The sequence below is a fragment of the Symphodus melops genome (genome assembly GCF_947650265.1).
Source record: "Symphodus melops genome assembly, chromosome: 7".
In the NCBI taxonomy this organism is placed as follows: domain Eukaryota; kingdom Metazoa; phylum Chordata; class Actinopteri; order Labriformes; family Labridae; genus Symphodus; species Symphodus melops.
The window spans coordinates 9,480,546-9,494,129 of record NC_136697.1 but is presented as its reverse complement, the minus strand read 5'-3'; the positions used below and the strand labels follow the sequence as shown (position 1 = coordinate 9,494,129).

At 38.0% G+C, this 13,584-nt stretch overlaps 2 protein-coding genes across 3 annotated transcripts in view; one reads left to right on the top strand and one right to left on the bottom strand.

The window, feature by feature from the left end:
* Positions 1-240: 240 nt before the first annotated feature.
* Positions 241-4,780, bottom strand: LOC306827475 (crystallin J1A-like). Of its 2 annotated transcripts, XM_079349315.1 has the most exons (11): positions 4,714-4,780; positions 4,303-4,399; positions 3,595-3,661; positions 3,058-3,234; positions 2,414-2,512; positions 2,210-2,302; positions 1,967-2,123; positions 1,275-1,390; positions 939-1,016; positions 613-752; positions 241-531 (listed from the first exon to the last, which is right to left on the bottom strand). In XM_079349315.1, exons 3-11 carry the CDS (start codon positions 3,659-3,661, stop codon positions 433-435), a joined length of 1,026 nt encoding a protein of 341 aa, XP_079205441.1. In that variant the 5' UTR covers positions 4,303-4,399; positions 4,714-4,780; the 3' UTR covers positions 241-432. The 2 variants fall into 2 exon arrangements, with proteins under 2 accessions (XP_079205441.1, XP_079205440.1); XM_079349314.1 differs by lacking the exon at positions 4,714-4,780 and having other exon boundaries at positions 4,303-4,541.
* Positions 4,781-8,206: 3,426 nt separating this feature from the next.
* The window catches only part of casq1a (calsequestrin 1a), a 9,815-nt gene continuing 4,437 nt past the window's right edge, over positions 8,207-13,584 (top strand). The window contains exons 1-5 of the mRNA XM_079349237.1: positions 8,207-8,644; positions 11,506-11,599; positions 11,859-11,959; positions 12,125-12,236; positions 12,468-12,541. Of these exons, the coding sequence (XP_079205363.1) occupies positions 8,408-8,644; positions 11,506-11,599; positions 11,859-11,959; positions 12,125-12,236; positions 12,468-12,541 (618 nt within the window). The 5' untranslated portion in view covers positions 8,207-8,407. The remainder of the gene's footprint in view (positions 8,645-11,505; positions 11,600-11,858; positions 11,960-12,124; positions 12,237-12,467; positions 12,542-13,584) is intronic.

Below are 13,584 nucleotides of genomic sequence, written 5' to 3'. Positions count from 1 at the left end.
ACAATTTTGGCCGGCTTAAATTCCCACAATCTACAATATTTTACTTTTACCGTTTAATTGCCTTGCCTTTATTTTATCTTGTTCTACTCGTTTAAATGAACAAAATGATAAGTTTTTTTATTTTAAATATCTTCTCTCAACTCCTTTTTGTCGTCATTATAATGATGACCTTTACCTTCAATATTCAACATATAGGCTGCATCATGGTCCAATTCAAACTACTGTTGCACAAAGACTCTCCATTTAATGTTTATTTTTTTTAAGAATGACTTTATTTCAGAAAAAAACGTTTCACTTACACAGAGACAAAACATCCAGCTCCTGTCATTCAATAGTTTAGACAAAAACCTTCATTCACTGTTCTGTAAAAGCTCAACAGTTTTTCCTTTCCAGATGGTAAAAAGTATCAACCTGCCAGAAAAGAGGGACAAACTATTGGTGGTGCTTGGTAATCTTCTCAGCGTGCTGTAGCACTAAATTGTATCGCAGGGTTTTGGAAGTCCAGGAACTTGGAATTCCCAGAAGACCCACCTGTGAAAAAACAATTTACAAAAAATGAGACAAATATCCTCCGCTTACAAATATAGTGGATATAGAATAGCCTGGTCATACCTGAGCCCCAAGACAAGCTCCAATGAAGGATCCTCTGCTACAGGTGCATCCCCCGCAGCTCATGGTGTCTCTGACTGCCTGCTCATAGTGCTTGGCGGTCAGGACTCCATGCAGCGCTGCTTGGAAAGCACCTGGCAAACCTGCAGGAACATCAGCACCACATTTTAGTTCCAGTGAGTCCTTCCTGCTGTTTAATATTCCTCTAAATATAAAAAAAACGATTCTGATTCTAAATTATATTTGCCTGTGCCACAGATCGTACTAAAATACCGATCATTGCTTATTTAAAGTTCTAATAAACTAAACAGATGAGTTTTTTAAGTTACCTCATGTGTTTGGAAACACAGCTGGGATCAGCTCCTGAGGAGACATGGACAGTTTTTCCTTCACCTGATGAAGGTGTGCTGTAATAAAGGAAAAAAGAAAGTAAACTCACAGGCACTGGCATACAATAAATACACAAATATTTTAAGACTCTAAAATGATATAAAACAACTTTAACTTTATTTTTAGAGAGATGATTTAGATACATCAGAGTCTGGTCAGAATTGCACATTTTATATACTATATTTACCTCAAACTAAATCAGTAAGTGCAAACAGATAAATCATAAGACTCAGTCCCATGATTTTAATTACAACAATGCTGCATGCCACACATACCAATGACTGCTTTGTCCAGATCCTGCGGCTGCTTCCTCTTCGGGTCACTGAGCTGGTCGAGCACAGAGTCCAAGGCTTTTGGATCGGGACCATTCAGGATAAACTGCTCCAGGATCCTGGGAAACAAACCAATGTACATTTTATATTATATTCCATTTGTCTTTTTCTACTTTTTTTGTTGAAGAAATAGATCAATATTTCTGCTCCTTCACATCTAAAATGTTGATACTGTGCAACACCTACGAACAACGGCCATTAGGAATTAAACAAACAACTAAAAAGGAAGTTACATTTATGATTATCATGCATTACATCACAATGAAGCAAACAACAATTTAGACTTGTCTCCTTTACAGGACAATCTAGCATCATTATTGCATTGTGTGCGTGTCAGCATTGATTCAATTTTTGTGCCACTTGGTAAAGTATTCATTGTTTTAGATTAATATTAGATAGATGACAAGAGAGAAAAGACAGGATACACTATGTAAGACTGAGCTGTCAAAGGAGCATGCAACTTTGAGGTGTTAGGAATTGGTAAACCACTGGAACGGAATTTCTGGTGTCTAAACTCTGAAGATAGGGCAACGATTGCATTTTATTTTGACAAAATACAATCTATCAAAAAAACTAGGAGAAAGTGAAAATAGTATGGGTACAGTTTGTTGATATACTCAATAAAACATGCAGACCTTGCAGCTGCAAGAGTCTCTGCCACACATTCATCGTTGTTCTGGGTGACTCTGACCGCCTGCTCCACCTTCTCCAGCATGTCAGGCTTCCCTGCATAAAAAGCCACTACAGGAGCCAGTTTGGCTATTCCATCAATCTGACAGTCGCTCTCACAGCCTGTTTTGAGAGAACGAAACACACACATAAGAGTTTGTTGCCTTACACAAGCATCCAGTATTTTGATTTAATGTCTGCTGTGTTACCCGTCTCCTCTTTGCCTGCGTCCACATTCTTCAGGAAGCCTTTCAAACTCCCTTGTCTCCATGGTCCTTCGATGGGCAGCTGAGGTCTCGGCCCTGGTGTGCACAACCACAAACATAACATCAGTAAGTTCATCTTACACAGAGCAAAGACAGAAATTCATTGTTCTACATAAAAACATATGAAGATCAAAGATAGCTGCCTACCTCCTCTCTCTCTGTAAGGATCATTGACAGGAGTGTCATACTCTGACCCTGGCCCAAAGAATTTTAGGGTGCGCTGCCTCAGATCATCGACATCCAGCCCTAATGAAACAAGGTTCCCAAATTAAACGTGGGCAAAGAAAGAAAACGAATAATATTTTGTCTAGAATAAGACCTTAAAAATGATCTTAGTTACCAACCTGATACAAAGAGAACCAGCATAAAACTGCTTGGATGTTGTAAAGATTATCTAATTACAGTAACAGTTATATACACACAGCGTTAGCAGCTACAGAAGAAAAACTGTTCAAGCACTGCAAGTTTTTTATCAATAAGGATCAAATGGACTTATTTCTTGTTTTGGGGGTCAAGGGTTGAGGTCATGCAAATGTGTTGTGGATGGTTATGACATGTCCAGAACCAGTGTGAGACTTATTATTGTAAAGTGGAGCCATGTGGAAGTGTTACATGTAAGTAAAGTGCCAACATGAGGAGAAGTACACAGTTGATTAAAAGCATTAGTGTGAACAACCATTGTGACGTCATTGTGAGTAGTTGTGTTTCTATAAATCACAGATGATGGTGTATAAGTCAACATGATGACACAGTCTGATTGGTCAACAAGACAAATACGTTTTGACCTCTACCTCCACATTCAGACAAGGACTCGAGCAGGACAAAGGCCTGGTCTCCGTAGCAGCTCTGCTGGCCAGTCTGCCTCCTGTAAAAAGGGTTGGCGGACTCAGAGCGGAACTCGGGGTTTGGATCCTGAGCCAGAATCCCCTGCAGCTTCTGCAGGTCATACACCCAGTGGAGGGGCTGTGCTGCAGGAGGAGAGTGTTAGCTCAGTTTGATTTATACAGCTAGCTTAGCGGCTACCCATGTACAGTAAAGGTGCTCACACATAATACAACATGAAAACTAAAAGTGATGTTTATATGGTCAGACGAACATTGCTGAGAGTTGCACTGATGAATATAGAAAATGCAATTATCCATTATACTGATACTGGGCATGTTGCAAGCATTACTTTTGTTACAGGAGACACAGAGAACATGTTGCAGTACAATGCTCAATGACAATAAAGGTAATCTGTTATTATATATATATATATATATATATATATATATATATATATATATATATATATATATATATATATGACAAACTGTCACCACTGTTACCTGCTGCATCGGCAACAGCTGATCCCACAATGGCTCCCATTGCTCTGTTGGCCAGAGCTGAAGCCATCTGTGATAGAAACAATTTAACAAAGGGTTTTTTGCTATACTCTCATGTTTTTCTTTTTCAATGAATAAAAAAAAAATCAAACAGTTGATCATTTTACGTTAACATTAAGATCATTTTCTTTCCAGCTTGTCAATTGTATGGACTTGTCCGTTAACACATTATTATCACAGGATTGTTATCACAGGATGTTTGCAGGGTTGCTGTTTACATTACTTTACATTATTAATACAGCAGTATTTCAGACAGTGACTTATACCGCTTCACTTTATCTTTTAATAACAGGCACGTTTGATAACATCTGCACTCCACTGCTCTCCCTTGTTATCAAACAGACCGTGTGCAACATAAGTACACAGTGTTCAGCTCGGCAGATATCTAGATACCAATACTAACCATCCAGATATCAATACTAACTACTGGCATTTCTGATCAACATAATTAACCACTGTCTCTCTATAAGATCACACTACAATACTTTTTCGGTCTAAGTAACAGACGTGCGGATAGCACTGGGCAATGCAGGCTGCTATCTAATATCGATACAGAGCCTGAATCTAACATAGAAAGGACATTTACAATATGGTAGACTACAGTATCTATGCTACTTCTCATTGTATCTACAAACTATTACTGCAACTCACCTTGCTCTGTAGCTAATGTACAATAACAATCCTCTTCCGCCTGTTTTTGGTGTTCTCCTGCAGACTGACCCTGTTGGACTGATCTGCACACAGCTCTCTTTAAAGGAACCAACCACGTTTTTTTGTTTTTGTTTTTATAGTCAAAATACAGTAGTTCAAAGTAAAGTGGAGGAACTAAATTGAATTGTATGGACGGAAAGACAGGAGAGCAGAGAAAATATTGGACAAAAAAATGTATACTTTAATTTTGTGTTTGTGATGCCGTATGTAGCCTGTATGTATATTGTTTATTTGTCTGTCTTTAGTGGCACATTATTTTATCATGTGCTGTCACTTTAGGCCTATTTCAACAAAATAAAAATTCAATCAAACTGAAACGGGGGAAACAGGGAAGAGAGGTCACACATTTACGAAAGGTCCCTCGTCCTGTTATTATGAAATGTCTCGGCTCTTTAGCGCCGCCCAGCGGACGGATTAGTACTACACGAGCCTCTTTTCTTCTTCTTTGGTGAGGCAGCATCACCGGTGTACTACTGCTCTCTAGTGTCCATTGTTAAAGTCTTTCTCAGGTTCTTAAATGTTCTTAAACAGACCAGCATGTGCTGGGACTATATCACAAAAGTTTCTTCATCTTATCCCAGTTATCCATATATCCAAAGTCTGCATAGTAAAGGCAGTTTGCTGACTAGATCCCTGATAAGTTTATTTCTTTGGAGAGCATAAATCTTGCACTGAAAGAGGATGCGTCACACTTTTTCAATGTCGCCACACCCCTTTAAACCAACACATCACTATGAAGTGATGTAAAGTTTTTATTTGATATTTCATACAGCACACATACATGTATGCCTACAACTGTAAGAATCAAATGCATGTAATATAACTAATCAATCAAAACTTGATTACAGACTCGGAGTCCAGATTAGACAATACAAAACACGTAAAGTACAACTCACAGTGTAAAACGTGCAACATAAATGAAAAAAAATTAAAAAAAGAACGGCTTCACCATGACATAAATACAAACTTGACTATTATGATGAGCTAATGTCAAACCCAAGCATTAGCTGTTAGTGTTATAGAATTTATGTAATTACTTAGTTAATGTGTAATGTGAATTCACTGTGCCTGATGTCAGGCTGCAGGCAGATCTGATACAGCTCAGCTCTGTCTCGACACCAAGGACAGCTTGGAGGGAGTCAACAGCTCTTCCTGATATCTGTAAGGATGTTTGGGAGAACTTGTTGTTCACTCCAGGCTCCTTGACATCATAGTGTAGTCTAGGTCGGTCAATGTGGTACGACCCTGATAATGATAATATCTTTTGAATATATGCAGAGCCTTTGGAAGTGTCTGGCAGTTATGTTTGAGCATGACACTGAACCACAAGTGTGATGTTGACTCATGTCTCAGTGAGTGAGCCTTCTCATCTCAAACTTTCATCAACATGAGCCATCTGAGTCTAAGAAGTCTTATTGTGTGGAGTCAAGTCTTGATAATTTCCTGTTAGTAGTATCCAATATATCATACACTTTCCAGTATCCAAGCTGATCGCAGCATCTTGTATGGCTTTCTACTTTCATGATCTTTCTTATTTACAACAAAAACAAGGCACCTTTGTGATTCTGATTCTCAGTCAAAGATCCAGTGCAACAAATGTTTGTAAATTCAGGATAGCAAAGACATTTATGTGATTTTATAGTGAAAAAACACATGTGTGCTGTCCAGAAAACAGGAATAAGTGGATGTCATTGTGATGCGTTATGAACAATATAGTTGGCCATTAGCTACAAAAGGCTGAACAAAGGCAATTTCCCCAGCAGACAATTTGACTTCACAAAACCCATCCATTCCAGATTATTTTCAAGCTATATTTAAACATTTACATCTGATTTCTGCTCTCTTGATTAAGCCAGGTATTTGAGATGATACGTTTAGACTTTTGAAGTTAATCTTTGCTGATGAGAATAACTTACTTGTGGCAGTACCTCAGCTGTGGATGCCACAGCAGGTTATTTCTAACAAAATGAAAGTTAAGACACTTGCTGTGACATCATTGATTGGGACTTTGCCAAAAGGCGAGACATGTTGGAAAGTTTTGGCCAGCTGAGAAAATCAAAACACATATATATCATTTAAGAACTTACTAATTGAACACATCAACAATAGGCCTATTGACTGATTAAAATAATGTTATTATTGATCCAATTGTTCATACAACATTTTTTTCCATCTGGAAAATTGGAAATTACATTGACCTTCCAGATCCCACAACCCAAATTCTATTAACAAAGTATATTTCGCTTGTCAAAACACACGTGTCCCCCTTAAAGGCATGTTAGAGCCCGAAATATAACAATGACTCGAAATGTTGTAAAAAATGTAACAAAACCCAAAATGTTAATTTTTTGGTTCAGTTATGACATTATGGGGAAGGCAAAATGTTTTTCTACTAACAATGTAACAACTTGTTACAATATGGGCAAGAATTTACGACACTTTGGACTCAGCGTTTTGTTATATTATCGAACAGATATTACATTTTGGGTTTTATTAAAAAATCTTTCGAGTCGTTGTTACATTTCGAGCTCTATCAAGGCAGTTACATGTGCAGCACTCGAGTCCAAAACAAATTCACCTACAGGAACAATATTATTCATTTGCATCTCATCACATTGTAGCCTGTCATATCATTATTTTCCCATCATTCTGATTCATATAATTTCTGGTATTGAATTTCTAACTTACTGTGTAGCATTGTATCTAATATTGTATAGACATATATTATATCATATTGTTTGTTATCGAATGGTATCACACTACATCCCATTGTATCCTATCCTATCGTTAATGTTTTGTTTGAATCCTGTTGTGTCTGGTCGTTTTATTTACAAATTGCATTAAATGTTGTGGCATTGTATGCAATCATATGAGTCCCATGCGATCATGTGTTTTATTGTAAAGTTGTGGTTTGATATTTTTTGACACCACACACGATAGTCCCTCTGCCATCACTTTTACACAAACAGACAGTCAGTGCAATAATCTGCTTCTCCCTTTAAATGTAATCTTTCTCATTTATTACTGTGGGCTGCATGTTCTGTCTCAGAAAAGATGGGTGTGTTGTGTACGTTTGTGGGGTCAAATGAAGTAATATGATACCATGTAGCCTGCTTTTATTTATAGCTTTAGCTCTTCCCTTTCGATTTGTAAAGTAATATCTCATGTGATCATCTTCAGCATACTGGACAAACGTATACTGTATGTTATGCAGCATCAGACTGAAAGAAATCCCAAAAATTGCCACATGGCCCCTCAGTAAAACTCTATGTTTCACTTTCTTCTTGAGTCAGGGCTAAGTGACACCTACGCTCTGAATCCTCAGCAGGTGCACCACCCTCTCTTCTTCTCTCCTCCCCTCACTCCTTCACTGTCCCTGAGTGACCCTGTAGCACATTTTAGCGCTGTGTCTGTGCCAGCACAAGCTAATAAGACACCAGCACCGTCTCCTGATATGTACTTCTCTGTCCTACATCCATTATTTTTAGATGGGATCCAAAGCTCCATCTGTGCTAAATGTGTATTTGTGACTACCTCTAAAACCAGCATATACGTTTTGTTTTAATCAGTCAGTTTAGGGCAAAGCAGGCTGGCACACACATCTCTATCTCTTTATCTCTCTTATGCACAATCTCCCTCCACCTACTTCCTCATCCTACTCTTTTCCCAGTCTGGATGGAGAGCAAAAGCAGGTTGGTCCATATCTCCTCACCCCACCCACTTTTACAGGTCTGCAACAGACACTGACGCTTGCACGCACACACAAAACTGTCACCCCAGCAACCCCCCAACTCAGCTTCACTCCACATAGACACCCACACTTACACCTATGTCAAACTTAGCCCAGCCCCCATCGCACCCTGCGCCCCTCTGCCAGTTGCCCATGTGAGGTTTTTAATAAGGTGGATGCAGGAGTTGGTCTTGCTCTCTTCTGGGTGACGCGGATTGGAAGGGGTTCTCCTTAGTTTAATACTTTTTTTTTTTAACCCCTCTACATTTAATTTCTGAAACTGTAAATTAAATTAGCTTATCTGAGAGAGAAGCCATGAAGTGGAGCTGGGTGTTTGTGGTGGTCTTGCTGTCGTTTTGTGGGCTATCACTGGCCAAGGAGAGCTTGGACTTCCCCGAGTATGATGGCAAGGACCGTGTCCACGAACTCAACGCCAAGAACTATAAGTCTGTGATGAAGAAGTATGATGCCATGGTGGTGTACTACCATGACCATCCCGGATCCAGCCGCGTCGCCCAGAGACAGTTTGAGATTGAGGAGTTGGCCCTCGAGGTGGGTTTATGGTGTTGAATTCAAAATGCAAAGCACACATATGTTTGGTTTACAGATTGGTTAGTCTCATGGAAATTGTGTTTTGGTTAATCTGGCTGCAGAGATTAGATATAATAAAGACACAAAGTGTGTGACTATTTTGTGCTGTTGAGTCACTTTGGTTTGATGTAAATTCTAAAACATAATTAGATTTTTTTTAATTAAAAGTAAAAGAGGATATTTTGCAGAAGAGATCTATTTTCTGTGCTAAAAAGTGATGCTTCAAAGTGGAAAATAGCTGTCAGTTGCAAAGATATTATTTACTCTGTCTTGCGCACAATGTACGCACTGTGTGTGTGTGTGTGTGTGTGTGTGTGTGTGTGTGTGTGTGTGTGTGCGCGTGAGTTTCTGTGTGTTTGTGTACGTGCGTGCATTCATGAATTCAGCATGTACACTCAGCAGTTTCCTCACATTCCTCACAGACAGGCATTACATCATTGTTCTGTGCAAAGCTTCATAAACTCAGAGCTAGTCCATCAGCTATTTTGATTTTGGACAAAAAAAGAATGTCAAAGTAAAGTTTTATCAGTGCACACACAATACACACATGACTCTTGAAAATATGATGTGATTTGTCAAATTTCTTCTTTGAAAGTTGTAGATAAGAGGAGATGACTGATTTGTGAAATATACTGTATATAATTTGTTATCAACCATGATTAAATGCGGTTGGCAACATTACCACAGAGTGTAGAGTTAAGGTTGCTATCTTGCATTATTCAACTTTAGGAGACGTGCAGGCCTGTTGTCTTTGTGAAGACATTAAGGAGTGAGTCTGGCCCCCTTATTGACCACCATCAAATGAATGTTGAAATAAATGACCAATAATTGACGCGTAAGTTGTATGTTGTTCATCACAGACAGTTGAACATTTATAAGAGAAGAGAAGAGAAAGCGAGATGTTGATCTTCTCAGCATGTCACATCATCTCAGCAGCCTGCCGTGTCTGTGTATGGGAGTGTCGCGGCTCAGTCTCAGGGCAGCAGGCCAGCTCTGGAGACGCTGGCTCTAAGAGCGCCAGCTCAGCTCTCCACCGTGATTGACATCTGCGGTACTGTACTCGTCAGCGGATCCCACTGCACTGAGCATCACTGCCACCTCGCCAAAATAGTCCCTGTGTGGCTTTTGGCGCTATATTTATCCTGAGCTGCTTTTGTGGCTGCTGGAGCTCCCTGCAGGCTTGTGTTTCTCCTCATGAATGTAGGATTTACATTTGATGAAGATTTAATATTAGTAACAGTCAACAGCAAAGGGCTTTTAGTTTCACAGATCAAGGCTCTGTGGGGTTGGTAAAAGTTAAAACATATATGACGTGATGAGAGTAAGGAAGATTCTCCATTGGTTAAAGATAGGTTGTTGTTTTCGGAATATAAAGTACGTGTCTTCTCCAGACCAGAAGCACAATACTACTTTAGACACACTTTGTGGAAACCGGTTTTATTTCAAACATCATCACTTTTCCTTTTACTGTAGTGCAGCTGTGCATGTTTTGTTTTCAGAAAATTTGCAGTATATCAAGCTCTGAAATGAAACCCCATCCTGATGCTGTTGGTTTAGTTTAGTTGGAGAGTTTCAGTTACTCTGAAGAAATGACACCAGGCAGAGCACAGCAGATGCACATTCTGAACACTGAGGCCTAAAGACAACTTTACATTTGGACATGCAGAAATAAAACAAATAACTATTTTTCATATTGTGCCAAAAAAAGATCAAATTCATTTTATTTCATGTTCAAGTCAAGATATGAAACATTTGCAAATGCACATCTCTTCTTTTAAAAGGAAATATATCTACTTTTCAACAGTTTTACAGAAAAATGATACAAGTGCCTTTTCTTATTTATTTTTAGGTAGCATAACCTTACTCATGTCAGGGCCTTTATTATTATTATTATTATTATTATTATTATTATTAATTATCATTATTAATTATTTGTTGTTTATTTAAAAGTTAAATAAACAAATCAATTATCTATCTATCTATCTATCTATCTATCTATCTATCTATCTATCTATCTATCTATCTATCTATCTATCTATCTATCTATCTATATATATATATATATATATATATATATATATATATAATAAAATGCAAAAAAGGGTCTTTCAGATATATATTACATTGGCCTAAACAATGCATGTTTAAAGTGTTTTTAACTATGGTCGTCTGAACACATTTACACATTTCAGATATCTTACCTGCTGCATATTTACAAAGTAAAATCTTTTCGAAGAAGCTCCCCCCATCTGAACTGTAATCAAATGAAATTAATGCCAATAATTATTTACACGACAGCCTTCTGGACATCCTGGTTAGTTAAACTATTTATGCCAATAAAAGCAGCTGCTCAAGACCTCTGACAGCAGCGTGCACCCGTGTTTGTGTGTGTGTGTGTGTGTGTGTGTGTGTGTGTGTGCGTGCGCGCGCGCGTGTGTGTGTGTGTGTGTGTGTGTGTGTGTGTGTGTGTGTGTGTGTGTGTGTGCGTGCGCGTGTGTGCATGCCCTCCAAACACACTTCAACAACACTCAAACTACTTCCTGAGAGCAGTCAGGCTGTGAATATGGTCTTGTCATTCGCTGAACTAGCTGTCAGTCATGAGTTTCAAGTTTCATACAGATTTAGAAAGTGCATGAGCAGCACTCCTAAAAGCAGGCTTTTATGGTAATGAAACTACTGAGTGAAACAACTTTATCAAAAAGGTGAAAAAGGGAACACAAACAAGGTCCTAAGCACTAATTTAACAGCCCATTTACATAAGCATGAGATGTGTAGTAAATAATATATAAAAATGTCTTGGGTTGTATGTCTTTGTTTTACAGCTTGTAGCCCAGGTCCTAGATGAGTTTGACGATGAAGATATTGGCGTCGGCCTCCTTGATGCAAAGCATGACAAGGCTGTAGCAAAGAAATTAGGTATATATATTCCTTTTCTGCTTGTACCTTATATGAGCATAATGCAAAATAAGCCAGAATGTTAAAAAAATTCAATCATTCAAAATAACATTATTACTAGAGTTCAGTTTCTGCTGGGATGAGTTCTGTTTCACTTTAATGCCTCATGTTTTAAAGATGATACATTTGAAAATAAATCTAGACTGATTAGGCCTGATTGTTAACAACCAGAATATATACCTTGACACTAAACACCTTATTCTGCTTCTAATTTCCCCAGGCCTTGATGAGTCCGACAGCATCTTCATCTTCACAGAGGATGAAGTCATAGAATATGACGGGGAGCTTGCTGCAGACACTCTTGTGGAATTCATCTATGATGTTCGTGAGGATATAATCTTCCAGTTAATAGCCTGCTTTATTTCAGCAAAACAAGTCTATAATTCTCAGTTTGTTTTCTTGGGAGATGACCCAGAGAATCTAACACTGGACTCTGCTTCCAGTCCTCTACCCAGTTTTCCTCCCTGACCCTTGTTCTCTCCATAGGTTCTTGAGGACCCAGTGGAAATTATTGACAATAGTAGGGAACTGAAAGGCTTCGAAAACATCGAAGAGGACATCAAATTGGTGGGCTACTTTAAGAGTCACAAGTCAGAACGTAAGAACTGTGATAGCTTGATTACCTGTTTTATTTTATTTTTGCAGTCGCTTCTCTAAGTAATTGCTTATAACAGCATATCTAGCAAGTAGGATCAGGCTCAGCAAGCATGATTTAACTTTGAGCTTTTTAAGCACACAAATGCTACATATATGATATGCATATGTATACAGTCCTTTGTACAGGGGATTATCAACTGAAACAACTTCATGAATGCTATTAAAATTTCAGATTTTGAGGCATTTGCTGATGCTGCTGAAGAGTTCCATCCTCATATCAAGTTCTTTGCCACCTTCAATCCAAAGGTAAGTGACGACTGTTAAACTTTCAAATAAAAGCTTAAATTGTGTTTACTCTGACAATTCAAATACAGAGAAGTGATCGTTCTTACTCCATAGAAATGTAATGTTTAATTGTATCAATTGTTGATTTAAAAATGTTTCTTAGTACAGCCTAAACACAACAGCTGGTATTAAATTATATATGTAAATCATTTATACATCATCACTACTTTGAAAAATCAGCGGGCTAGTCAGTGAACCTTGAGGGACAGAGTGAGAAACACTGATGAACACAAACTCTTCTTAATCCAACAAACCACTGAAATAAAAATAATTTCCAGCATGTATTAAAACTTAAATAATATATTTTCTCTTCTACAAGGTTCTGAAATAGAGACTTTTAATCTTCAAAGGTGACAGAACCATGTACATTATTCCATGCAGAATAAAAACCCTGGAAAAACTGAATGATTTGTTTTTCTAGTGAATAAATTACTATTATTTTTTAAATCAGTGTTCTGCTAATATGTATATGTGTGCTAACTTTGAGACCTTTATTGTATGTTAACTACGGACCCCAGTTGATCTTTTACGTAGAGTGACACAAAAAAATAACTTTTTCAAGTCACTTTACTCAGGATAATTCTTACAGGCATCATTTTTCAGTATATTGTAAGTCAGTCAACACTTTTTTATTGCAATAAGTTAACTTAATATCATGACTTCCAATAAATAAGCATTTGCAGAAGCGGACAATAAATACAAAGCCATCTGCCTTGACTATTTGTACAAACAGGGTGAGATAGGTCAGAAAAAAACTGCAAAGATGACAGAACTTTTTGCAAGTCCAAGTAAAGGTTAAAGTTTTATGTAGCAGCAGCAATTTCAAGTCAAATCTCTTAACGGTAAGAGGTAAAGGCATTAAGTAAAAATGAGTACTTCAGTGTGAGCTTAACATTGTTAAAATATACGTTTTTATTTGAGGACTAATATGTGCATGCGGGGCAGCAGTAGATCAGTCCGTAGGGACTTGTGTTGGGTGCCAGAGGATCGCCGGCTCGAGTCCC